Source organism: Camelus bactrianus, chromosome 27 (genome assembly GCF_048773025.1).
Source record: "Camelus bactrianus isolate YW-2024 breed Bactrian camel chromosome 27, ASM4877302v1, whole genome shotgun sequence".
Lineage (NCBI taxonomy): Eukaryota > Metazoa > Chordata > Mammalia > Artiodactyla > Camelidae > Camelus > Camelus bactrianus.
Genome location: NC_133565.1, coordinates 35,210,767 through 35,237,693, shown reverse-complemented (window position 1 = coordinate 35,237,693; position 26,927 = coordinate 35,210,767). Strand labels below are relative to the sequence as shown.

General features: G+C 50.2%; 1 protein-coding gene across 1 annotated transcript in view; it reads left to right on the top strand.

Moving 5' to 3' along the window:
* The window catches only part of THSD4 (thrombospondin type 1 domain containing 4), a 485,629-nt gene that overhangs the window by 111,827 nt on the left and 346,875 nt on the right, over positions 1-26,927 (top strand). Inside the window, exon 6 of the mRNA XM_074353946.1 lies at positions 1,250-1,352. Coding sequence (XP_074210047.1) covers positions 1,250-1,352 — 103 coding nt within the window. The remainder of the gene's footprint in view (positions 1-1,249; positions 1,353-26,927) is intronic.

Sequence of the window (26,927 nt, the reverse complement as noted above, 5' to 3'; positions counted from 1 at the left end):
TATGGCCACCCTGAGCGCTGGTCCCAGCAGCCTCCCCGGCTGCCCTTTATCAAGCAGGGGACGTTTCCCTTCCACCTGGATTCACTCCGCCCTCTGTTCCCTTGCCGTCCACGAGCCCTGATGTTTCTGATGCCGACAGCGGATTTCTTTCTAGATCCTTCAGGACTTGAGCTGTCGTGGTAGCGGTTTATTCCAGAGACTCCTTCTGTACAGGGCTTTTAGCATCTAAGGGGCCAGATTCCTTTCCCTTCTGATTATTGAAACACACACCTCGCACTTAAACAGAGTGTTGCAAGGTTTAAAAAAGCCAGATCCAACTTCATCCACCGTTTGAATTAGAGACTCTGATCTTATCATCTCATTTCACATTTGCGTCATGTTTTGCTCATACTTACCATTTATGAATAATCAAGAAGCAAGCTGGAGGGAGCTGGGGATTTTCTCTGAGTAGTGGAGTACATCAGCATCACCTGGATAGTTTGATCAAATGCAGACTCCTGGACCTCATGCCAGACTGACGGAATGATAATCCTTGACCGAGCAATCCAGGAGTTTGCATTTCCCGCCAGGTCTCCGGGTGATTCTTTGGCACGTCAAAGGCTAGGAGCTCCCACGCTAGGTGGTGGAGAAAATTTAGACAAGACGGAGAGGACACTGAGGGGGGCTGCCTGGTGGGCACCAGACTTCCTGGGGTTCCAGCCAGCCTCTGCCCTCACTAGCTGTGTGGCTGCCCCGTGCCTCAGTTTACTCATCTGTGAAAAAAAAATTCTAAAATTATCATACCAGTCCCACTGGTCAGCATGAGGATTAAATGAGTTAATATGAGAAATAGGCTCAAAGTAGTGCCTGCGCCTGGGAAGGGCGCCGTGCCGTTTGCTGTGAACACTGTCCCGGGCCTGGGAATGGCACGGACAGTAAGTCAAACAGATGGGAATGGATGGCCTCTGGGCGGTGGGGGGTAGACCAGTCGTCGGGCGCAGAAGGTTTAGGCGGGGGTTTCAAAGTATGGTATGCAGAAACCGAACGTGGGAGCTTCTTAAGAATTTGGTGTCCTTCCAAAGATTCTGGTTTCGTCAACTTGGCACCTGCATTTAAAATTTTTGATGTACGTGATCAGCACAGGTTTAGAAACCGTAGACTTGGTGGAGGAGGACTGGCATTTTGTACCGTTCGGAGAGGTCTCCTGGGGTCTGGCGGGGGCCGTGGAAGGTACGGACGCTAACTGCGTGTTTAATATCTGCTTTGCTAGGTGTGCCCAGAAAGCAGCAGAAGCATCTGGGAGGTGCAGTGCGCGTCCTACAACAACAAGCCATTCATGGGCCGGTTTTATGAATGGGAACCATTTGCAGAAGGTAAGACTAGACCAGCCCTGTCCACAGGAACTGCTTGTGTCTGCTCTCCAACCCTGCCGCCTTTCGGTGGTCGCTGGAGGAACTGGTGCGGCCCTGTGAGCGGCGATAAGGGAGACGTGTGGCCCCAGGGCAAGGGGGAGCAGGTAGGGGTCTTCACCGAAGGAAGTGGCGCTCAGGCGACATCTGGACCATCAGGCCGCTGGACGAGGCCTTGACGCAAACAAGCATCATCTGAGGGCGGCAGGGAGCGAGGGACAGAACGGGGTCTGAGCAATGGGTAAGGCCGTGAGGAGTGAGCTGGGGTGGAGCTCCCTTCTCCGTGGTCCTCGCTCCAGGGGCTGGTGTGGTGGCTGAGAGAACAGGGAGAGCTGCAGGGTTGACGGCTGTCTGGCTTCTGTGTTGGGGGAGCCTGGTGTGCTGCTTCCAGGGGTGAATGTGGTAGCAGCCGCGGCCCTTGGGCCCGGCGTTCCCGTCCTTCCGAAACGATGGCAGATCTGACCCCGGGAGGGCTTGTTACACTGTCCTAGAGCCTGGAGTCAGTTTCCTCTGTTGCAATTCCGAGGGTAACATGGCTTTGGACTGAGAAGTGGAGAATTCTGGGATTCTCCTTCCCAACACAGAGAAGGTAGGCCCGAAAGGCCCCACAGGGGTGCTGCGTCAGGCGAAGCTCGCGGGCTCAGTTCTGCCGGCCAGGCTGGCCGGGAGGGGAGGGTCCGGCTGCTCTCAGCGTCCAGCTGGGGAGCCCTGCTCAGCCGCAGCCCGAGGCAGTGCTGGGGTGGCTGGGCTTGGCCACAGCCCGGAGGGCAAGCGCTGCGGCCACGTCTGGGGCCTGGGGAGCCTGTCCTGGGGAGGACTTGGTGGTGAGTGGTGCTGATTCCACTACAGAATCAGTGCCCAGGGGGAGCCCAGCCGTGGAAGGTGGTCCTCGGTGGGAGGTCCTGGGGAGAACTATGGGAATGAATTTCTGTGTTTTAAGCCACCAAGTCTGTGGCGTTTTGTCACGGTAGCCCTGGGAAGCTACTCTGAAGAGGAAGAAACCAGATTCTGGATTGACTGAGACCCACCCCGGGAGTAGATCAGGAAGTGGGGTTGATCTGACCAGTAGCAGGAGGTGCCCGGAGAGATGAGGCGCGTGTGCGAAGCGAGTGGCCCCTCACAGCTCTGGGTCTCCCCCAGGCCGGGGTTCTCAGCCCTGGCTGCTCACAGAGCACTGAAGGGCCTCCCAGACGTAAAGCCGATGCGTCACCGCCCCCAGGCCTGGATCTAGTTGGTATGGGATGCAGCCTGGGCTTCTGGTTTTTTTTAAGATTCCCAGTGATTTTCATGGGCAGCTGGGGTGGAGAATCTAATCCAGGAGGGAGGCAGGAGCTCAGAAGAGGTGGTGACTCTGGCCTAAACCGAGGCACCGAATCATGGATGTTCCGTAAACTGTGAGATACGCCGTGTCAGAACAACAGTGCTTGTCAGCGAGCATTTACCGCAGAATAACCCTGTCTTCTGTGTGAGCCTCGCCCTTGCTCTGTTGCCGGCTGCGGGTGATGGCCGCTTTACCGCGATTTGCTGGGAGGAAAGGCGAATCCCTCCCACAGGGCGCTAGGCCGCCCAGTGTCTCCCGGGGAGCTGAGCCACGTTGTCCAACCCCCCTGCTCAGTTCTGGGTGGTCATCTGCCAGCCACCGGTATTCAAGGCCGGACCCTGTCCAGCCTGGAAGACGCAGGCCTCACATCAGAAGCCCTGTGCGTCCCGCAGAGGAGACCTGTGCTTCCAGTTCTTCTGTTTGCCCTGACTGTGCGCTGGACTTCGTGAGTCCTGGGGGAGCGGGGCGGTCCTTTTTTTTAACATTTGATATAACTTTTTATTTTGGAAGATTTCAAACATGTGTAAACATAGAGAGAATGGTAAAATCATATAGTAATAAGCTCCTATCTACCTGTCACTTAATTCAACAGCTGTCAACTCGTGGCCTGTCTTTCCTGTATGCCCCACCCACTTCCCCATCCCGATGTGGGGAACTATCTGGACCCACATTACACAGCGTTAGTTATTGGTGTGTATATTAATTGGAACTCTTTGTTGTACAAAACAGAAGCCAAGCCCAAATATATTTAAATGAGAGAGATGTTTTGTTGGTCATGTTACTGGCAAGTCCAAGAGGTGGACTGGGGTTCAGATACGGCTGCATTCCGGGCATTCAGTAACATTAGGACCCTGCTTTTCTCGGTGTTTCTCCATCTCCTGGTTCTGTCTACTCCCTTCTCAGGTGGATGGGCAGGCGTACGTGGCTTTGAACTTGCAGTCATAGTGAGAAGGACCCTCTCTTATCTAGTGTTGTGGGTTGAGTTGTGTCCCCCACCGAAGGATGTTGGAGTCCTATGCCTGGCACCTGTGAACGTGCTTATTAGGGAATAGTGTTCCTGCAGATATGATTAAGGCATGCGCTAACGCTAAGAAGCACTGGAGTGGGGTGAGCCCTTCATCCGACAAGACCGGTGTCCTTATAAGAAGAGAAGAGACACTGACACCCCCGGAGAGAACACGCAGCCGCAGAAACGGAAGGAAGATGGCCACGCCACGACCAAGGCAGAGATTAGAGTGGATGGGGCTACAAGCCAAGGAATGCCAAGGATTTCTTGAAACCATCAGAAACCAGGATGAGGCACAGAGAGATTCCTCCCCAGAGACTTTGGAGGGAGCATGGCCCCGCCAGCGCTTGGGTTTGAATTTCCAGCCTCCTGTTTTTGTAACCCACCCAGCTGTGGGAATCTGTTGCGGTGGCCCTAGGAAACTAATGTGCCCCGTGATGGTTTCAGCCTCAGCAAAACCGCACTGCGGTCCCGTTTGGATCTCATTCCCATCCCTGGACCTGAGCTTGGGGCCTGGTGGTCCTTGGGCTGCTCAGGTCACGTGACCAGTCCTCTGATGGGAAACCCACATCACATGAAGGAGGCGGGGAAGTGGAGATTGGGACAGACAGAGAAACGCAATCTTCTACAAAAATCATGATCTACTTCTTGAGCATAAGCCACGGAAATTTTGAAGGAACCAGTTAGCGTCCTGGGGTCTCACAGAGCAAAGGGAAACGCAGAATAGCGGCAGAGCGGGGACTCAGCCGTCTCCCGCAGTGCGTCCCTTTACCTTTAAAAATCATTACCGTGCCTCCCGTGCCCGGGAGAGGGGAGCCGTGGTCGCTGAGGGTGCACTGACCGTGGCTTCTCTTGACAGCTCTTCTCGCTGCTCAGATTGTTTTCCTGATTTTGTGCTTCTTCCCCGTAAATGACTCCCAGGCCGACGGGTGGGAGGCAGGCGCTGCTAATGCTTCTGCAGGGTGTTCCCGCTCCACGGCGGGGTTTTGCGTTGGGCTCTTGCTTTTGTTTGGACGTCCGCTGCGATTCACGTGAGCCCGCGCGGGGAAACAGCTGCGCTCGTCCCGCCCAGCGCCACACAGGACAGTGAAAGCAGAGTGCGCTCTCTGATAAACACATTAATCTCACCACGTGCTGCTTCTTGGGCCTTCAGACGCATTTCCTGGATACGGTGATCTGTCCGAAGATAATGCCTTTAGGAATTTTCCCATAGCCCTAGACTCATACTGTAAAGACGCTCCGAGTAGAGTTCGGGGGCCCGGGTGTCCCTGCTTGCCCAGAACAGTGATGGTCCCTGCCTGTCGCCCCATTCCCCCTTCACTCTCAGGACCACTTTGGATAATAAATTACATGGTCAGCCTAGCTAGAATGGGGCGCTTCAGTAGGAAGGTTCTTGTTCAGGTGCTGGCGCTGGGGGAAACTGTACGTGTCTCCATGCCTAGGGCATAAGCCAGGGCAGCACTAGAACCGAGAGCTTTGCTGGGTCACTGGGGGCTTAGAGCGGCAAATTCCATTCTTAATCCGTAAAACAGAGGCCGTTCTGTATTAGGGAAGCTGAAGTGCTCTGCGTGTCTGTGAGAGCTGAGCTAAACCTAGTGGACATCTGAAAGCCAGAAGTTGAGGCTGAGTCAGAGTTGGAGGTTGCCAGCTGGTCGCAGGACCCAGGGCCACTGTATCCGTCAGGAGTGAGCAGCTCGTGCGGCAGGAACAAACAGCCCCCCGATCCTAATAGCAGAACAAAGGTTTGTCTCTTGCTCGTGCTGCTGGGTCAGGTAGGAAGGGTCTGCTCGCTCGGGGACCCAGGCCGATGGAAGCTGCACCCCAGCTTCCGCTTCAGCTGCGGCTGGAAGAGGGAACGAAAGAGGCACACACAGGTTCTCAGCGCTTCTGCCGGGAGCGACCCCGGTCGCTTCTGCTCACGTCCCACTGGCCGAAGCGAGGGGCGTGTCTCGCTCAACTGCCAGGGCAGCGGGCAGGTGTGTGCTCAAAGGGGGAGAAATGGAATGTCCGTGACCAGCCCTGATGGCCGGCACAGGCAGGACGCTGCAGCAGAATTCCCTGAATGCCTTCCTTCTAAGTCCAGGTGACGTTTATTAGACTCCTTGCAAGAACAGGAGATTTCACACTAAGGAATATTAAAGGTGCCACATCGTCTCTAATAGCCACGGGGCCCCGAGCCACTTAGATCGAGTTCTCCCCCTTGACTGAAGCTCTGAGGGGCAGAGATGGAACGCTGGCATCCGGGTGCCCACGTGTGCCGCTGATTCCCCCACCGGGCCCCAGTCTGCCCTGGCACAGACTCCACGTTGGTGCATGGGACAAGGGCTGTCGCATAAAAACAGGGACAGTATTATCAAAACTGTACGACCCGAGGAAGGAAGGCCTAGGACCAGGAGCTGGTGGACCTCGGATTAAGACGTTCGTGTTTTAATGAAGCAGTTGCATTCCTAGGTACCTGGAACTCTCGCTCCTCCTGCTCACCTCTCTGGCACGGACAGCTGACAGTCACCATGGGCCTTTCACGGCGGACATGGAAGGCCCAAGGGGAACAAGAGAAGTTTTCCAGGGACACCACCACCCCGACTCAGTCCATTCCCAGGCTCTCCTATACTTGCCAGGGGACAGCTGGCCAGACGAGGCCAGGCTTGTGAGCGTATCGTTGAGGACAAAGCACAATCCTGAGGGCACCCTCTTTGTGGAAACACATGGTGGTTTTGATTTTATACATGTTGAGTTTGAATGAACGGCAGGGAGATGCCAGTAGGAAGCTGGGGACGGAAACTCTGAAGTTTAAGGGAGTTTCAGGCTGTAGACCTGGGTTGACGTCACTGGCCTCGGTGTGACAGTGAAAGCGGCCGTGATCGATGAGACCGTCAAGACACCGTGGCATCAAGAGGACGGACGACCCAGGAGGGGGCTCTGGAGTCTGTCCACGTTAAAGAAGCAGCAGGAGGCTCGACCGTTAAGGAGCCTGAGAGGAGGTGGCACCAGAGCACTGTGATCCTTCTGTCATTGCTCACGGTAATAAAGCCTACGATGGTTTATGAAGTTCCCTTATCACATACGCCGTAGTGAGGAACCAGTGAGACTGCCGTGGTTTGTGGGGCAGGCACAGTTCTAAATGCCAACTCTTTTCATCTTCCCAACAACCCCGTGCGGTGGGTACTATTATCCGCCTCATCTCCCAGAAGCAACAGAGGTGCAGAATAGTGAAATGACCTGCCCGAGGTCACTCAGCTGGGAAGCGGTAGAGCTGGGGTCAAACCTCAGAGTCTGGCTGCTGCATCCCCACTCTCAGGGTGTGTGGAAGCCAGGGCCAAGGTGTGTGCAGCCATGAGCATTTAGGACCCGGCCCTGGGTACCCATTTCCTTGTAAAAACTATCTGAGTAATTGCACTTTAGCTTTTCTGAAAAAACAAAAAAGGGAGAGAGAGAGAGACCGCGCGAAGCAGTCAACAGCGTAACACAGCAAGAGGTCAAGGGCAGAGTGAGAACTGAGAAGATGAGACTGGCGTGGGCTGTCGGGGAGACCACCGGGGAGAAATTAAGGAGGGCAGCCCCTGAGTAGAGCCAGCGCTTTCTCTGAAAAATCGCGATGAAGAAGGGATGTTGAGAGGGTTTCCTAGTTTAAGGGGAAAGAGAAAGGTTTGTTTAGAACAGCAGAGAAATGATGGCGTCTGTAGGTGGAGAGACTGGAACTCACAGAGAAGAGTAAGGGGTCAATAGAATGGGACCTGTGAGCCTGCTCTTTCCTAGAAGGAAAGGTGGAAACCAGGCATTCTTTCCCTCCTGGACAAAGAATATTCTTGCTTCTCTGCCTGCTAGTGATGGAAAGCTTCTTCACCATTAAATGAAAATTCATTTATTCAAGAGAAATGAAAGCAATCACATGTCCATAAAAAGATTTGTTCCAGAATGTTCCAGCAGCTCTTTTCATAATAGCTGCAAACTGGAAACAAGCCCGCTGTCCAGCGGCAGGAGACTGAATAAACAAACGGCGGCACCTTCGTACCACGGAGTATTGCTCAGTGGTACAAAAAGCACACTGCTGGTGCACACAGCAGTCGGGTGAGCCTCAGAAACGCCGTGCTGAGCAAAATAAGCCGGAAACGAGAGTACATTCTGTCTGATTCTGTTGATGTCATGTTCTGGAACAGGAAGAGCGAGGCCGTGGCGATGGACATCAATCAGAGCGGTGTTTGCCTGCGCGTGTGGGGAAGGGCTGGCTCGCTGGGACTCTGTCGAATGGTGGCAGTGCTTCCACATTGTGGTGGCATGCTTGTTACACAGTGTGTACAGTTGTCAGCTGTGACTGTGCACCTGTGATCTGTGCATGTTCTTGTGTGTAAGTTATACTTTAAAAAGCCCGTTAGACTCTCTCTCACCTTCTCCATCTCCATCTCTCCGTTCCTAAAAGCGAAGTTTAGAGCCAGTGTAAATTCCACCGTTAGGGAGCTAATTCTGAGGCTTGCTAGCTTGCCTCTCTCTCATTCTAAATTATTTAAAATCCTCTCTATTCCCGACCATGGAGGAACAAGAGGACTTCAGGGGGACGGACTGAGAGGCAGAGTATCATATCTGGAGCCACTCAGGACCAGAGGGCTTTGTTGGACCTAGAAATCCTGAGAGAGGTCCAGAGTCCGAGGAAGCAAGCTGCACATCTCTATTAGTTAGAGTTCTTTTCTCTCTTTTTTCCCTAAGCAACAGACACCAATCCTGGCTAAGTCAAACGGCAAGGGATTTAACTGGAAGGATACCCAGGAGCTCCGAGAGTCAGCAGGAAGTGTGTAGGACCAGGCAGGGCAAAGGACGGAAACCGAGGGGGCCCCGGGGAGCCAGGTGGACGGAGCTGGCGGTCTTGCTCGCACGCTGCAGCTGCCGTGGGTAAATCCCAACACGTCTCTTTGAATCCAAGATTCAAAGCCCTGGAAATAAGAGCCCTGTTGCCTTGGCACAGGCCACGTGCCCATTCCTTGGCAGCAGGGTGGGGGGATCTTGATCGACAGTCCCACCAAGACTACACGCAGAGGGCGAGAATTAATTCCCCAAAGGGAAATCCAGGTGCTGAGCCACAAGGAGGAAGAACGGGCCCTCGATGGCCGGCCCCGCCAGTGCCCACGCCGGAAGCTCGGGGCAAGTCGGGAGGCCCCCCTGGCTTGTCAGCTCACAGGACTTCTGAACACCTTTGAGGGATTGCTGGCGCTAATGTGTGAGCGGCACTCTTTCGTTCCCCTTGCGTTTACGTTTCTGAAGATTCCTGTAGGTAGGCCTCCGTACGTGTGCACGACATGCAACTCTGTGGGTCCCCTTGGCCTCCAGACATTATCTGGCGTCACTCGGGTTGACCAGTGCGCATCTACACGGGGGCCTGGGAGGGAGGCTGGGCTTCTGCGGGACCCGGTACCTTCCCGCTGCCTCCTGTGTCGAGGACGCCCTCGGCGGATGGAGGGGTTAGCAGTGACTCTGTCCTGTCCCCGCTGTTTTCCGTTCTCGTGGTCACTCTCCTGCTCTGCAGGGGGATTACAGACGTGGAGTGCACCCAGCGCACGTCTAGGGCTGCACCCACGCTGTTTCTCTCTGTATCCGGAGAGTATGGAGAAAACGCGATCGCATGTCTCTGTGAGTCGTTTCTCTGGTACATTTAGCATCTGGAAAAGGAAAGATTGACGGAGAAGACCTGCCCCTGCTCTAGGGTATTCTGGAAGGTGTAAATGATTCACATAAAAGCAATTCATTTCCTGGCACTTGGACCAGTTCATTCCAAGTAATTAGTAAAGACAAGCCTCAGGATATATTTCAACATCTAATAAGCAGATTAGACTGAAGGTGAATAACTATGAGGATTTAAAACCAAGGGTGGAGCTTAAAACCACTGCAAAATATTAAATAATGAGACGGAATCCTGTTGTTTATCTCATCCAAGAAGCTCAGCTTTCTTCAGATCCGCCTCAGTCCTCGTAGTGTGTCTGGTCAAGGTGGGTGAGGTCAGATGTCCCTGCACAGTGTCCCCATTCTGCAGACACAGGAACTGAGGCCACGGGCTGAATGGCCCGCCCCGGGTCACAGGGGAAAACGGAGGGATCAGATTGGAGGAGAAGTCATGTAAGCACCGCCTGCTGATTTCGGAGCAGTCGTTTGCCTCGGGGGCTGCGGAAGGGTTTCCCCCTCTGTGGAACCAAGCCGGAGTGATTTGGTACCTTTAAAAACAAACAAACGTGTTTTTACATCAAGACAAGACTTTTCCGGGAAATCCTGGGACTCTGCCTTAACCCTTGCAGCGCAGCTCTCTCACCCTCTGGCCAGAGGCCCCTTGCTGTGCGTTGGGAGAGCTGTGTCCCGGGGTGTGCTCAGAACTTTTTGTTGCCCCTTGCGTGAACATCGAGACCTTCTGTTGGGCCAACATCAGATTTTTTTTAGAAGTCAGAGGGCTTAGAGCTAGAAAGTGATGAATGAACATGCAATTTATATTCAAATTGTAAATCCAGCCCATCTTCTGCATATTTATCGAAGAAATGCTCCCTTATCTGCCCAGTCCCTCCCCCAAAGCTATTAAACAGCAACCATGCATCAGCCTGTGTGTCTTAGAAACTTCAGTGAGAACGTTCCGTGGATCGGGGACTTCTCTGCAGAGGATTAAAGGAGAAAAGTCAGTTGTGTGTCTGTGGCCGGGCGGGAGGAAGGGAGAGAGCGCGCCCTGCCCGCACTCCCTCGTTCACCGGGCGGCAGTCGGCTTTGCGTGCCTCCTCTCACTGCGTGTGCCCTGCAGTAACGCCACCCTTGTGAGGCCACCAGAGTTCACCCGGGGACGACGACTTACTGCCTGGCTTTGGAGCCACGCTGAATGAAACCTCCAGGTTCCCGCTTCAGAGGTTTGAAAGCAGCCGTCTTGTCACCCTCAGTCTTGCTTCACCAGCCTGCTGAGTATTCGTTTCCTTCCACTGACTCCCGATGTGTGGGGGCGTGCTGTGTGTCAACATCCTGGCTGTTCCCTTTAGAACATAATACACGAGTCGTAACAAGCAGCGCTGGTTGAGCAAGTGCTCAGAACAGGGAGTGTCACTGGGATTGATTAGTCATGTCTGGCACAGATATGGGAAGGGAGGTACCAGCTCGTTCGCTGCCTCTTTTCTGCCTTTACAATCGTTTAGTCTTTCACATTGGGATGACACAGGTGCCATTTAACCCTGTTAGTCGTTTGAAAATTTGGGATGAGTTCCTATTCTTTATTGAACAGGGATGAGACCATTAAATGAGTCACAAAGTTTGCCGAGCATTGCATAGGTCTTGCTTCAAGTGCAGGTATAAACCTTCTGATTTTAAAATACAATAGTCAAGGAAATGATGCAAGTAAATATAATGGACACACCATTGTACTAATTATTCTAAAATCTGTTAACATTTAAAACATAAATAAAAACCAAACAATATGTAACTAATCGTAATTTTCCAAGAGAGGACTTGAGGGCGGCTGAAGTCATCAGGGACAAGCTGGTTTCCCAGAGTGAGCCTTTACATTGTGGGCTCTTCCGTAGGCCTGGTGTATCTAGAAGTGGAGGAACTAAACCGAGGACATTTTCTAAAAACTGGATGATCTGGTATCTATGTTTTCAATAGGTTTCATTATGCTTTTGGAATTGTGTTTCCTGTCTGCACCTGTGGCCGTGTCTTACTGCAGCAAAGCAAAATGCAGCGGTGGCAGTGATTTATATCTGAATTGCCCTGCTTCCAAACCCAGCTATTTTCAGCCTCAACCGCGAGAGGGCTTGTCACCGTAACCTGAGCTCACGTGCCTCGCTATTTCACCTCTTTGCTGCAAACCTAGGCTACGCTGACAGCTAACTCTCCGACGTCCTTTGAACCCAGATACTTAGCAACAGAGTATAATTATTGAGAGTATTTTTCTTTCTGATTACCAATTATGGTATACATTACCCTGAAATACAAAGCTTTCGTTCACGACTGCTGCAGTCCACACGGGGAGGGGTTTCTGGATTCTGCTTCTCCTCTCTCTTTCCTGTTCCGTGACTGCCACTGTTCCACTGTTACCCATGGTGGTATCCAGCGATCTCTGGATGGCCCCCTGAAGAGGACTCACCTTTCTGCCCCTCTCTGTGCTGGGCTGAACCTGCTGCAGATTCTGTAGCCCCCCACCCACCAGGGGCAAAGCAGGGGCTCTCATCACTACTCCGTCAGATTCCTCCTGTTCAGCTCGCCCTTCTGTGGGTGGTGCCCAGTTTTTGATCTGGGTTCCTCCATTCTCTCTCTTTGGGTTGCCAGATACACGCAGGCATGCATTCCCGTGAGGAAGCCACTGTAGAACTCTGTGGGCAAACATGTGTCTGGATCTGTTTAAATAGTTTAGAGGTAAGACAAGGAAAGGCTCCGTATGAATTCTAGTTTTGAACTCAAGAACTGCAAAGAGCAGATAGATGCTCTGCAAATGTAGGTGATTGATAACTGATAAGCAGCTTTGGAGCTGGTCAACAGACATTGTAAGTCAAGACTGCAATTTAGTAATTAATGACGAGAAAAATTTAGGAAAACAAAGTTCTACATTGTACTTGGTTAATCTTTTTCTTTTATCTTTTTTTTTTTTGTCCTTTTTTTCCCTTAAAGGACAGTCAGTTACAATATGTTGATTTCTGGTGTACAGCATAATGTCCCTGCCATGCATATACGTACATATATTCGTTTTCATATTCTTTTTCATTAAAGGTTATTACAAGATATTGACTATAGTTCCCTGTACTATACAGAAGAAATTTGTTTTTGTAATCTATTTTTATATATAGTGGTTATCATTTGCAAATCTCAAACTTCCAAATTTGTCCCCTCCCACCCCCTTTCCCCCGGTAACCATAAGATTGTTTACTATGTTTGCAAGTCTGTTTCTGTTTGTAGATGAGTTCATTAGTGTCCTCTTTTTTCTTTCTTTCTTTTTTTCGGATTCCACATACGAGTGATCTCATATGGTATTTTTCTTTCTCTTTCTGGCTTACTTCACTTAGAATGATGATCTCCAGGTCCATCCATGTGGCTGCAAATGGCGTTATTTTATTCCTTTTTATGGCTGAATAGTATTCCATTGTATAAATATACCACAGCTTCTTTATCCAGCCATCTGTCCATGGATATTTAGATTGCTACCATGTCTTAGTTATTGTAAATGGTGCTGCTATGAGCACTGGGACATGTATCTTTTCAAATTAGAGCTCCCTCCAGACACATGCCCAGGAGTGGGATTGCTGGATCACAGGGTGAGTCTATTTTTAGTTTTTTGAGGAGTCTCCGCACTGTTTTCCATAGTGGCTGCACCAGACTGCATTCCCACCAGAAGTGCTGGAGGGTTTGCTTTAAACCTTACTGCAAATGGTTTTCCTCATGAAGGCCAGGAGGGGAGCGGTGATGCACACTGACTGGGGAGGAGTTGCAGTTGGGAGAGATTGAAATAGAGCAGGTTAGGGGTGAGAGAGCCAGGTTATCTCAGAGATCCGAAATGCGAGGCAGACAAGCCTTGTCATGAGCTCAGTGAGGCCAGAATTCACCAACAGAACAGGGCAGGGCAGGAGCCTGGCAGGGCAACCATAGATTTCACATGGTCACCGGATTAATTTTTGCTTTAAAGTTGTATCGAGTGAACCATGATTTATTGAGCTGAGTCAAATTTTGTTCCGGGAAGTGATTTGAAGCTTGGGTTAAACCCTGGAAGCAGCTTTCGCCTAAAGTCACGCTCCAGCAAACGATGGGATTTTTTTTTTAACTGAGCAGTCTATTAAAAACAGGTCAGATTCAGACAGGACAGTGGAGCTTTTGGTTTGAGGGAAGACTTGCAGTAACTTTGAAGAGACGTATCTGTTGCAGTCACTAGGCCTGCCTGTCCTTGGGGAAGGGAGGAGGTGGAGGGGAGGGCACTGATCTTCCAGTCCATTCGTGTAACCTCTCGATGCCAAAAATTGGAAAGGAGCAGCGCATCGGATGCGCACAGCCCAAGTTCCATCTGTGCTTAAGGTTGCGTAACTGCTCATCACGTAACGGCTCCTGGCCCTCGTCCAGGGAGCATGTAGATATTGGCAGCCCTGCGTGCCTAATAGGCCCCCATCAGTCAGGGACGAAGCCGAGCCCCAAACCCAGTTGCCGTGTTTGTTTAAGCCGGCTCTGGAGGTTGTATGAATAGTTTTAGCAACCGGCTCTCCCACCCTGGGTGATAAATGGCACCTTCAAAAAACCCCTTGGCGTGTCCTTAAGATGTGAAGGAGTAGCCCTGGACGCACTGATGTTTACGATGGGTATCGGTCTTCTACCACGCGCGATCTCATGCGTTAGCAGGTGGGGGGTGGGGGGGGCCTCTAGGGAATCTGCTCCCACCCTGGCTCCCGGGACCTCCCAGGCCTCTTCTTTTAGACTCAGCTCGTGTGTTGCCATGCCTCGTGGACCCTGGCAAAGGGCTGTGCGGGGGCTGCCAAACGGAGCTGCGCCTCGGAGCTGCATAGGTGAATTCGAGTTCACACAGAATGGAAAGGTGTGCTTTTTCCCCTTAAACACTGAAAAGTTTTTTTAAAATTGCTACAATACGTTGGCATTGATTGATGCAGCCACCTTTTGTTCTGCGTGAGAGATGTGATAACCTTGGGGTGGCAGGAAGGACAGAGGACACGGTCCCAGGGACACCAGCCCCCGCCCCCCGACACCCAGTAAGAAATGACTTCCTCGCATTGTGAGGATCCAGGCGGGTGATGCGCATTCAGCGTGCGGATAAGGGCTGTAAGTCCCACTGCTGAGAACCAGGGTCCCGCATCCTCCAGGCGGAGCCCGGAGGGTGAAGACTAGGGGCCTCCGCAGATGTGGGGAAAGGCGTTCCAGGCAGAGGAACAGCACAAGCCAAGGTGCAAGGGCAGAAAATGCAGAATGAATTGGGGGACCTCAGGGAGTGTCCTTTGGCTGGGACAAAGGCTGTCTAAAGGGAAGACGTGCCGCATAAGGTCGGACGGGAAGTCTGGGGCCAGATCACGGAGGGCCCCAAGTCGGAGGCGAAGGAAATTGGACTTTGTTTTATAGGCAGTGAGGAGCTATTGGGTTTTTTTTAAGCGGGGGAGTAACATGATCAGAGCTGAGCTTCAGGAAAATTAATCTGGCAGCAGAAGGCTGCAAAACTTCTTTGGAACAAGAAAGGGTATAAATAAATAAATAATGTGGAAATTTGGCAGGAGCGTTTTCAAATACGTTCTGAAACGTATAAGCTATACATTTTGAAATGATAATGTCTTTCTTGTTCTTTTTTTTTTCCCCTCACTGCAGCCAAATTCCTTTTTCATCCCCTCTTTTCTTTCTCTTCTGCACTCCCTACCCCCCTTCCTTTGCGTCTTTCTCTTTCGCTCACTGGCTGCTCCGTCACCCCCTCCTCCCTTCTCTCCTGTCTTTCGTGGCTGCTGGTGTTTTGGGGGTCGCAAAACCAGAGGTTGAGGGTTCCAGCACAGGGCTTCGCGAAGGCCCAACAGCCAGGGTCTGTACCCGTGGTGACTGGGCCCCGTTACTGAAGGCGGTGAAGCCACCCACCTTTGATTGTCACCAACGCCGACCACACAGAATATAGGTATTTTGGACGAGGAGGCAGAGTCCTGTAATTCACGTGGCCAGTGTTTCTGTAATCCGATTTCCTGGGCTCATCACCCAAAGGCTTACTTGACTTCTGTAGCTCTGGGTCAGCAAGAACAATGGAATCTCTACGGTTCTAGCGGCCCGGCCCACGTCCCTCGCTCCAGCAAACCGATGCGTGTGCTCAGTCCCCAGGTGTTCGTGCATTTCACCTGCAGGCTCGTGACTCTGGGTGGGGTCTCCCGACGGAGACAGGAGTCTGAGAAGTCTGCTTTGGGACATATGTATGGGGAAAAGATTCGTTTACCTTTATTTTTCTTCACCTGTTTGTGCATTTGCAGCAATGCTCATTTATTAGTTAGAAAAATGTTGTTCGTTGCTGTGAAAATTGCAATCAAGTGAGAGAGAAAGCTATCCTGAGCCGTGAAAGTGTGGCCGGCCCGCAGTACAGAGCGCAGGACTGTGGACGGGAAGCTCTCCGTGGAACTGGGGTTCCCGAGAAAGCTGGGGGCCTCTCTAAACACTGTTGTATTCGTGAATCTGGGATTTCAAGACGGTTCCAGATGTACGCCTCAGGGGTCTGCTGTAAATCCAGATTCGCAAAGCAGATAGATTATTGGATGACTATTCAGATTGCAAAACGATTTTTCATTTTATTAAATATTTACTGCATGTTTACCCTAGGGAAGTCCTTTAGGTAAATACAGTTGGGATTTGCTTTACAGAAATTCCGTGTAAACAGCTGTTTCTGGACACGTGTATTATGTGGAGTGGAACCTCATTTTCATGGCATTAGGGAAAAAATTTTTATTGAAGTACAGTCAGTTACAGTGTGTCAACTTAGAAAATTTTAAGATAATCATTTCTCCATTTGAGAAACAATTTGCATGTATGAAAGGTACTTGTTCAGTAATTATTGACTTTTTTAACACAAGGAATTTTGTGTTATAGATGATTTGAATGTTCAAAACTCTCTAATAACAAAGGTTCTTATTTGCTATGCTCAGCCATCACCATATTCATTGTCCTTTGTTTTAGGCCCACATGAAATAGCCTTTAAAATTCTCTCATGTTCACCTGCTCTGAGACCACAGGCCTCAGATTCTCCGTCAATAAAATGGGGATAATAGCAGGTTCCTCTCAAAGGCCTTTGAAGATTAAATGGCAGAACTCACGTGCCTTGGACCTGGTAGGTGCTTAATAAATGTTAGCTGTCCTGTTATTACCAGTATCACCGTTCTTCCAGTCCCAAAGATGAGAGCAGTTCACTCAAGCTAAGCGGTATTTTATTTCCCCATGAGTATTTTTCATTCAGCTCTTGTTTGGTTTCTGAACTGTTGCAGGTGTCCCAAAATGAGGAAATGTTTGTCCTCCAACTGAAACGACTGGTGCCTAGCAGTATCAGGAGCGCCTGCCTCATCTGGGGCTTGGATTAAGGTGTTTTAAAGGTTTGCCTACGGTGGTAGGCCTGTCCACCCGGCCCATAGCCTAGGAAAGACGAAAACGGGGAGAAGAGAAGGCGAGGAGGGGGGTGTTCCACTGACCCTGGTGGCTGTCCCCGTCTCACTTCCCACACTAGCCCCTTCTTGTGCAGCGGCGCCTTGCTTCCGACGTCGCGGGTCTCATCTCTGCTCCTGGGCCTTGAAGCACGCTCCCCCCATTCCACTTCACAGACTCCCCACGCTGACCCGGAGCATCCCCGGGGACTCGCTGGTGCGCTGACTCTGCCTGGGCTCTCCCCCAGCCTCCGTTCATGCATCTGCATCCTGGCTGGCCTTTGGGGCCCAAGCAGTGTTTATCAGACCCATGAAGGCCTCCCTGCTCCTCACTGATTTCTTCCTCGTTCAACTTTTGTATCCTTTTCAGCCTGGGCGCCCTGACCGGGTGCCCTGTTGTAGATACAGCTGACCCCTGAACAGCTGTAGGGGCCTGGGGTGCCAACCTTGAGCACAGTCGAGAATCTGCCTGTGATGTGGAGTTGGCCCTCCGCACTCATGGCTCCCCTGTGTCCACGGGCCCACACCTGCAGTTCCTGCGGCCTTGTTAGTATTTACTCTTTCAGAAAAAATCTGTGTAGAAGTGGGCCTGCCCAGTTCAAACCTGTGCTCTTCAAGGGTCAACGGTAATGGGCACACAGTCATAATTACAAGCACATGCAGTTCTCTAGCCCCGCATCCCCTGAGCCTTTTCGCTGATTTCTCTGACTTTCCTCACAACCCTGTGAGGTAGGCGGGCCGGGGCTTGTAGCCCTAGTCTGCACGGGTACCAGGTCAAGCTCATACAGCCAGTGAGACCGAGAACTCGAACCCCCGCGTCGGCCAGCCCTGTCTCCCAGGTGTGGTGCTATAAGACCGCGTGCTTCTTGTGTGTTACGGTCGTCTCCTTAACTCGTCTGTAAAATCTCGCCGTCGGGGGAGATGGCACCGTACCCAGCTCTCACTAAAGACGGGCTGCCTGGTAACAGTACGTTTAGCGGCTGCTTAGCATCAGGCAGGCAATACAAGAGCTTCTTTACAGGAAGCACTCGGTCCTCGGGGTGCCCCTGTGATACAGGCGCCACTGTGAAGTTTCCTTCCATTCAGGTTCAGGGAGGTTCAGCAACTTGCTAAGATCAGATGGATCGAAAAAGCCAGCGAAGAGCGTTAGCTCACCCCAGAGGCGGCCGTTACCGCAGGGGGGGGGGGGGTGGCGGTCAAGGTGGTTTCTTTCTAAGCTAGGCTCCTGTACAGCTCTGAATTCAGAGGCAGAGCTGACAGTGGGCAGGTTGCCGCGCTGTGGGGTCCGGGCTCTGCTCCGTTGAAAGCACAGTAAATGGAGACCGGGAAATGGAGAATTTAGGCGGGAAAGGACCTTCGTTCCTATCCTGTTCGGATCTTTTATCCTAGAAAAGAACAACCCATTGATCAGTTACCAGAATTTCACGTTTTGGTAGAACTGGATTACGTCAGTGCCGTCATGTTCTGCTTAAACCAGACGTGCAGGGCTTCTGACGCCTTTTCTCAGGTGCACAGACTCCCAGAGCAGGTAAGTGAGAACCCTGGGTACGTGGCCCCAGGTAACACAGAGAAAGGCCAGAAATGTCTACATGTCCTTAACAAATGCACGTGGGCTTTTCACGGTACACCATAATATGTGCCTATTTGTCTTTATAGAGAAATACCTTTGTATTATTTACCATTGAGGGAGCATATGAGACACTGCTGTTTGGTTAGTTTAAAAATTGGGTTGGTGAACGAGTGCTAATGCTGCTTAATCGTAGGTCCAGAGAGCTTCTCCCTCCTTCTTGATGCTAGAACGTTTTGAAACCATAAACTCATGCAGAGACGTTCGGGGCATCGTGTGTGGGAAGGTGCCCGGAATGTTGCCGGAGAACTGGTTTCATGCTGCGTTTTTCAGGCTCCCGAAAGCTGCACTCAGTATTTCTTCCTGCTGAGAGACCAGGTTACTTCCATGAGATAATGGACCCAACGCGTTTCTGATTTCAGTCATGAAAAAAACTGGCGTTCCTTGTTTTGGCCGTTAATGTAAATAAGCTGTCTCAAAGACATAGCGTTCCTGGGACCTCTTCGGTGACTCAGTCTTTTTTCCCGTTGCAGCAGTTGGTTCCGCTTGCCGTGGCGGGTTGAGAGATTTCAGCCGGGAAACAAAGGTTTCCTGGAGAAGCCAACTCGTGAATATCGGAATAATTCCTTGTATCCAGGTCTTTACCTGTTCCCTTGAGAACAACTGTTCCTCCATTAAAAAAGCAGCAGTTCAGCAGTCAGTTTAAGAACGTTAGCCATGGTCTGCCCTTCCCTCCAGCAACAGCCAGTATTCAGCTAGGTAACGGAGCGAGCTTTCGGACGCACTTTGTATTACAGTCAGTCTAAAAAGTCTAGCAGCCGGCCGCTGCCTGCACGTCCTTCCCTCCTTTTAAGGTGCGCTCTCTGTGGAAGCTCCAGCAGTTTTGAGTGCATCCACCAGCCTCCATCCAGGCTGTCATTCTCGATTTTAATCACCTCCACATTTCCAGAGATGTGAGCACCATTATTATTAGGAATGGAATGGAATGAAATATCCATACGTCGTTAAAAATTACTCCATCAGATATTTTACAGCCAAGCATTTTGCACATTTAATAGGCCTTTACAACGATACTGTAAACAAAAGAAGCAGAGGCCATAAATGGACTAATTGGACCAAACTTCTCAACTGTCTGGAAAGCCCCTTAACTGTTCCTTCGCTTGTGTCTGTTGAATAGTTTAAAATGTGTTGTTGGTAGCACTGCTGATTTTTTAGCTTGGCTATCTCTTTTTGATCCAAACCAGAAAAACTCAGGTGTCCGTAGCAGGGCTTCACCAAACGCTCTCCTGACAGAGCTTTGTCTCCCAAGGTGTTTCTGAAACTGACCCTGAAAGAAAGCTTCAAGGAACTGAGGGCTTCACTGATTGTGTTTTCCAATGGCCTGTTCCAAATCCCAGCTTTTCTCTTAAACTGAAAAAGATCCTAGTGATTTTTCTTCAAAAATTTGCATTGTTTCTTAATAAATATTGCAAGAAACTTTTTTTCTTGCAGCTAATCCTCAGATCTTTTTCCACTGTGGTGAAAAAAAAAGTCGGGGCCAGGCCCGTATGTGTCACTACAGTGGTGAACTCGTTATGTGATGTAGACATAGAACGCATTTTACATAATCTGTGCGTGTAAGTGTGTCCTGTGCGTTTTAGGTGGACTGTGACCAGGTTGCTGTAAGTCTGGTTTGGGCTCATTTTGTTACTGTTGTTGTTTTGCTGTTGTTGTTGTTATGTGCCGTCAGTTTTATAGTGAGGAAATTTCAAAACTTGGGCTGATTTCAGATCAATTTGAATTTTGCCTTATATTGTCTACATTTTTGATTGTTTAAAGTTTATACTTCAAACTCCCTGTTTTTAACAAGTGATTACCATTCCTGGTGGAATGCTGACTCCCATTTGGGAAGCATGACGTTTGAGTTAAACTCATAGTCACAAATAAATTAATGCTAGAAACTGTGACCGCCTGGAAAACATACCAGAGAAAATGAAATATTTAGGAGGCAAAGGAAAAGTGGAGGAGCGGCCTTTGGGGTGGTTGAATACAGCAGTGTCAGATGCCTGTATTTACAGAAGGAAGTGGAAGAAGTTCATCATCTTACAGAACGCCGTGTTCATATTTAATATTTAGAAAATTGTAGCAGCATCCAATAAAAACGAGAAGAATATGCTTATTACCCCGCAGTGCTTTCACACAAGCCTGCGGAGCTAGTTCTGCCCGTGCGCTATCTGTAATAAGCATTATGGGATAATGTGAATGTCCTCACATTCTTTTTTGATATGCATGAGGATATTTTTAAATTTAGATGTTTTATATCCAGAGCAGTTCCAGACACTAAGCGAAAAAACAATCAAACTTCACGTGGTGAAGAGAAATAGGAGTAAGTTCCTGGGAAACAGTTAGAGACCCAGCTTGGAACGAGGCAGACGTAACTCGTGGAAGGTGATCTTGCCGGCTTTTGAAGCTAGGACGAGCCTCTCCTGCCACACAGGAGTCAGGGGCCACCGTGGGGTCAAATGCCAAGAGGATGAACTGGCATATTTCAGAGGCCTCATACTTTGCTTTTGATGCTCTGAGCCGCTGGAGGTGGGTGCAGTTCTTCTTGGATTGATAAACTGTTAGGAGATGTTGAGTTCAAGAAGGAATTTTTGCAAATATTAACTACTATATATCAAGTGGACAAAAAAACAGATTTCTTCTGTAGAGCATAGGGAACCATATTCTTATAGTTACCTATAATGAAAAAGAACATGAAAACAAATATGTGTATGTATATGTAGGACTGAAACATTATGCTGTACACCCGAAATTGATGCATTGTAACTGACTCTACTTCAACTAAGAAAAAAAGAAGGAATTTTAAGCCTTTTACGTTTAAAAATGAATGGCTTCGACGGCCAAGGGCTGATACAGTTCCTGTGATCGACTTGGGGAAAAGGTGGAGGAAGAAATCACCTCCTTTTCACGTTTGGGCAGTTTCACACAGTAAGTGCACTATGGCCCGTCCGTGCGGGGAGGCCACCTACACAGTGCGCTAGGTGACGCTTCCCGCCGTGGAGGCCCCAGGCTGTGCCCGATGAGACACACGAAACGTTTAGGAAAAAGTGTTTTATAGTCCCGCATAACTGCTCCCTCGGTATTTACTGACTTCAAGCCTGCAGTTAGGTGGCAAAAAGGAACCAGTCCACAGTAAACAGTGTGAAAAGAGATAAAGACAGATCAAAAGGAATATGCCGTCATCTTGATCCCTTTTTGAAAGAAGGCATCCTGACCGCAGCGAGGACGTATCCGCTTGGAATGCAGACCTGTTTGGTTTGGCAGATGGAAATAACTATTCCTTCTCAGGCTCCAAGAAGTAGAACCATACGACAGCGACTCGCAAACCACCTCAGAGAGGATCTGAGTCACTACCCCGTTGTACTGATGGGGCGACAGAGGACCGGAGGTGTCTAATGACCTGCTTGGGTCAAAGGGCAGAGGAAGGTTGGAATGCAGAGTTAAAATAAACACCCAGACTCCTCTCACCATCTCATCTCCTGCTGGACACGTCCAGCTGGAAGTCAGAGTGCAAGGGCTCCGCCCTGGGACGCAGAGCAGGGCAAAGGAAGGCAGAGAATGGGCCCGGGGAGGCAGGCGGAGAACGACCCATCGGTCACACCGTGATGAAGAGAGTCCTGTGAATGGCGATTCAGCTCGTTCAGCAAGTCGCAGTATCTGATCCATCACCACAGCATCCACATGTTTGAAATGGCGCCTACGCACATGTGTGATGCTTGCTGTTTACACAGCCTGCTGGTGACACTTGGTGCAGTTTGTGCCTTCAGGCGCCCCCTCAGTTATCCAGGACCTTCCAGGGATCCACGGTCTTCTGCACGGGGACTCTTGCACCAAGAAACAAAGAAAGCACTGCCAGTGGGTAAGTCCCCGCCCGGCAGAGGTTTCTACTCATTGGTGCTGCTTCCTGAAAAGAAAATCAACTCTCTCTTTTCAGAAACTAGCTCAAAATTACCTGGATGTTGAATTAAAATTTTCACCACGAGCTCAGCGCCGTATGAGACCTCTCCTGTACGCCACCTCAGGTCCTCTTGGCTGCACCTGACTCGAGGGTCTTGGCTCCGCCAGCGCCACACCTGTCCTGCTGTGGACACAAGCCATCAGCCTTGCCTGCTGCCCTGGGGCTTTCCTGTTGACCCTGAGACTCCCAGGAGCCCTCGGGCACTCATGCGATGTCACCTAGGAGTGTGGGAAGGCGGCATCCTGGGGCAAACCTCTCACTGGATGGGAGATGGCTTCCCTGCCTCACACCCCATCCCCTCCCTCCTGAATGGAGGGGTAGCTGCCTCAGGGAACCCAGACTAAGAGATACCAGGGCCGTGCCTCTGTGGGTTCTCTTTTGAGATCCAGTTTTCTTAGGAACTAATTTGGCAACTGTTAAATGAAGATGAAGAACATTAAGTGGAGAGGTCAGTAACCTAAGTTTACCTGTAAGTAACTGAATACCTGTTTGACTCAGAAAACAAACAATGCTCTGTTCAAACAACACAGCATAGCACGGAGAGTTACGAGCCGCCTGATGTTGCCTTGGCCCGACGCCCTCTCATCCCTGTGTGGGGCTCATCCTTCCTCACAGGACGCGTCCCCGGCTTCCTCCTGTCAGGGGAGGAATGACAGGGATGCACTTGCCTGTTTTTCCAGCTGGTTGATCCCTCCCTGCCGGAGAATCTAGAATGGGGTGACGGAGCCAGAGCCCTGGGGGAGAATTCACGTGTGCCGAACACCTCCTCGCCCACCTTCCCCGCAGCAGCCGTGCTGGACCTCAAGGGACGTTCAGCAGTTCTCCCTTTCCAGCGGCAGATGGGATGGGGGAAGGGTGTGGAAGTTTTGCTCTGGATCAAACTGCCTTGGTCCCTTTACCGCGCCCTCTTGGCTGTACTGACGGTGTAAGCAGTGGGGGACGGACCTGCAGCCTCAGGGCTTCCCGAGGGCTGGTGCTGGTACAGCTTGTCCTCTGTTCCTGACTGAGCGGCTTCCAGGTGGCTCCCCTGGAGGCTGGGAGCCACCTAATGCCCCTGGAGTACGGTTTTTGCTGAAGTTGGCCGGAGTGAGCTCCATATTTGCAGCAGCACAATACAGCACTTTTTAAATCCATGAATGATGCTGTCAGTGGAAGTTTTATTCTAAATCCCAAGCTTTCGTTTGTATGTCAATTAGTTTTTTTTTTCCCTTTTGCCCTATTAGTGTCTTTTTGGGATCTCCATGACTATCAACTAACTTACTGAGTTGCTTTTAAAAATGATCTTGTTTACAATAACATCCAACACTGGAAAAGTTCTTCACGCCCAAGAACTGAATTCCAGGGAAGCTGAATGCATGACAATTAGATTTATTTTAGGCTTTGAGAGATACATCATTCACTAATGCTTGATTTAAAAAATAGATGATATAAATATCTATTTTGGTCATAACATATATATTCGCTACCTCTGAATCTTGTTTATAACCCATGAAACACTTAACTGCCTAAAAAGCTGTAGATTACAGATAAGTAACCTTGTCATCACGTGTTAGAGATGGCAGGGAGGTTTGTCTCTACTGCCAACTCCAATTAACCTACTTTAACATGTAAAAAGCACACCCTTATTGATCTATCTGGAAAATCTGGTTTCCTTTCTTTTTCCTTTTTTAAATTAACTTTTATTTATGAACATATGCATATAATTTAAAAATCAAATCGTCCTAAAAGGCTTATAATGAAAACCAGCATTCCCCCCAAATCCTAGCCATTCCCCAGAGGCAGCTGTCTTCCACTTCCGGAGCTGTTTCTTTTGGCATTTGCCTCCAGGTTTCTAGACAATGCGAGTTGTCCATTTTGGGTATTCCTTCTTGACTTCTTGTAAGGTATCTGGATTTAGCATTCTTAACCCAGCCACTCCCAGCCTCATTTCCCTCCCTAACCTTCCCCATGTAGTTACAACTGAACTTTTAAGTGGTTGTTGTTTGTATTGGCATGACTTTGGAAATACTGTTCACTATAGTTCTTTCATATGTCACCGTATTTCTTTTGAAATAATTCAATTCATCTGTATCAGTGAGGATGCTCCAGAAACAGAACCAGTATGTATATGGGTATGTATGAATACATATATGTACGTATTTACTTATCTATTTATTATAAGGAATTGACTCACATGATTTTGGAGGCTGGGAAGTCCCAAGGTCTGCAGTCATCAAGCTGGAGACCTGGAGAGCCAGTGGTGTAGTTGTAGTCTGAAAGGCCATAGACCTGAGACCCAAGAAAAGCTGATATTTCCATTTGGCTCCAAAGGCAGGAAAAACCTGATGTCCCAGTGCATGGCAGTCCAACAGGAGGAATTCCTTCTTACAATGGGAAGACTTTTACATGGGAAGAGGGTCAGCCTTTTGGTTTGATTCAGGCCTTCAACTGATTGGATGAGGCCCACCCACATTAGGGAGGACAATCTGCCTTTCTCAGTCTGTTGATTCAAATATTAACCTCATCCAGAAACACCCTTACAGATACACCCAGAATAACATTTGACCAAATGTCTGGGCACCCCATGACCCAGTTGAGTTGATGCATAAAATTAACTATAACAGTATCTTTCTGACATCCATCAATTTTTCCAAGTGCTCACATAGATACAATAACCTACCATCTACATTTTGTTTTCTCTTGGAGGTCTTCCCCCCTTATCCCTCCACCCTCCTGCTCCAATCTGGCTGTGTTCTAGGCTGGGGGCATAGCTATCAGCCTCTCTTGTGATGGCCTCCGTCTAGGGTCTCCACATTTCACAATGAGTGGCCTTGCGGAGGACCTTTGTGTGTATCTTCGTGTCCCAGGCATACTCTATGATGGGCCTTTCAAGCTAGAAAGGCATTCCTGGGTAGTTTCTTGTAATATTTCTTTGATAAGTTTCTTTGTATTTTCTCTGGTCTTAATTTCTGGAACTTCTTATTTGGATAGAGTTTCAAATTTTCCAATCTTTCCTCTCCTGTTTTCTGTTGTTTTGCTTTTTTGTTCTACTTTCTGAGGAGTTGGCTTGGAGAATCTTCTAGATTCTCTGTAGAACTCAAAAATTTTGATGACCATGTAATTTCTAAGAGTTCCTTCTTGTTTCCTGATTAATTCTTTAACGTAGTATCCTGTTCCTGTTTAGTGGATGGGATATTTTAATGCGTTTACTCTCTAAGAATAGGATTTTAAAAGTTCTTTTTACTTTCCCTGAGTCTCCCCTCACCTCCAGGTTATTTTTCTGTTTGTTTTGACTCTGCCTTTCCTGTCAGAGGCATTCCCTGAATGTCTGTCAGCCTTTAGTGAGTATTTATATTTGACAGTAAGGCACTAAAAACCAGATTAGAAGTTCTACGTGCTTGGGTGGGGTAGTTGGCTGCTGAGCTTTCTTTGGGGAGAACAGATTTTGCGCAGGCCTTTTTGTTGGAACCTCACACCCAAATGTCCGTGTGCGAATGTCTTTCCTCTGAGGTTGTTCTTTTTCTCCAGAGAAAAATTCTTTCCTCTCCTGCCCGGAGAGGTGGACGTGTGGCCCGTGTCCTGGGGGCCCTCATCCCTTACCTCTTTCCTGCAGCACGTGCTTCCTGAGCCTGCAGGTGCGTCCTCAGTCCCTCCAGAGAATAAACCTCTTGCCCACTTGGGGAGGGAGGTGGGGGGCACACCGGGACCTGGGCGGGCGAGGTTAGCAGAGTGACCGGGCCGTTTTCCTTCATTCGCCTGACGCCCTCTCTTTCATGGAATTTGTGCCTCCCGGGGCTGAGCTCCCGGGGCTGAGCTCCTGGGTCGTCAGGCCAGTCAGCTTTGGCCTCAGCAGACCCTTGGGGCGGATTCGGAGTCTGCAGCGCGTAGTCTGTTACACCTCTTTCATCCGCTCTTCTGCAAGTTTGCGGGAACCTTTGATTTGCTGGTGTCTCCCTTCTGTTGCCTTTATCCTCGTGGGTCACGACATTTTTAATTGCTTTGCTGACACTCAGTAGGGTTCTGGGAGGGAGAGGAGGGGGAGGCGGACAGTCCCTCCTCCGTGACTAACTGGATGTGGAAGTCCAGGCTTTCCCTTCAGGCCTGAGACGTGCTGGGGAGCCCAGTCCCCCTGGTGGCAGCCCGGTGGGCTGCGAGGGGCTTCCTGAGGCCCCGTGCGCCCTGGGGTTTGCAGCCCCCGCGCTCGGTACTTGCCACCCCACTTTCGATGCCTGTCCTCCTGGCTTAGCGTCTCTTCGTGTTTCCCCGCCTTCGTCCTCTCCCCCTTCTCGCTCCTCCTCCTCTCGTGGATGTTCCGCTGCTGCTGCTGCTTCAGACGACACCTTCCACAAGCCTTTAGCACCGCTCTGAACTAAACGCTCTCAGCTTAAACCTTTCTCCTCCCAGCCTAAGCCCGCTCTGCTGTCGCGAGCGGGGAGCGTCTGTCTCCTCTGCCTTCTCGTCTGTCCCGAGCGGCCCTTTACCAGGAACGCCCGTCAGTCACCGTCCAGCTCAGGTGCCCGGGGCTCGCCGGCCAGCGGCACAAGCACGTCGCTCCCAGAAGCCAGGTCTCCCTGGGAG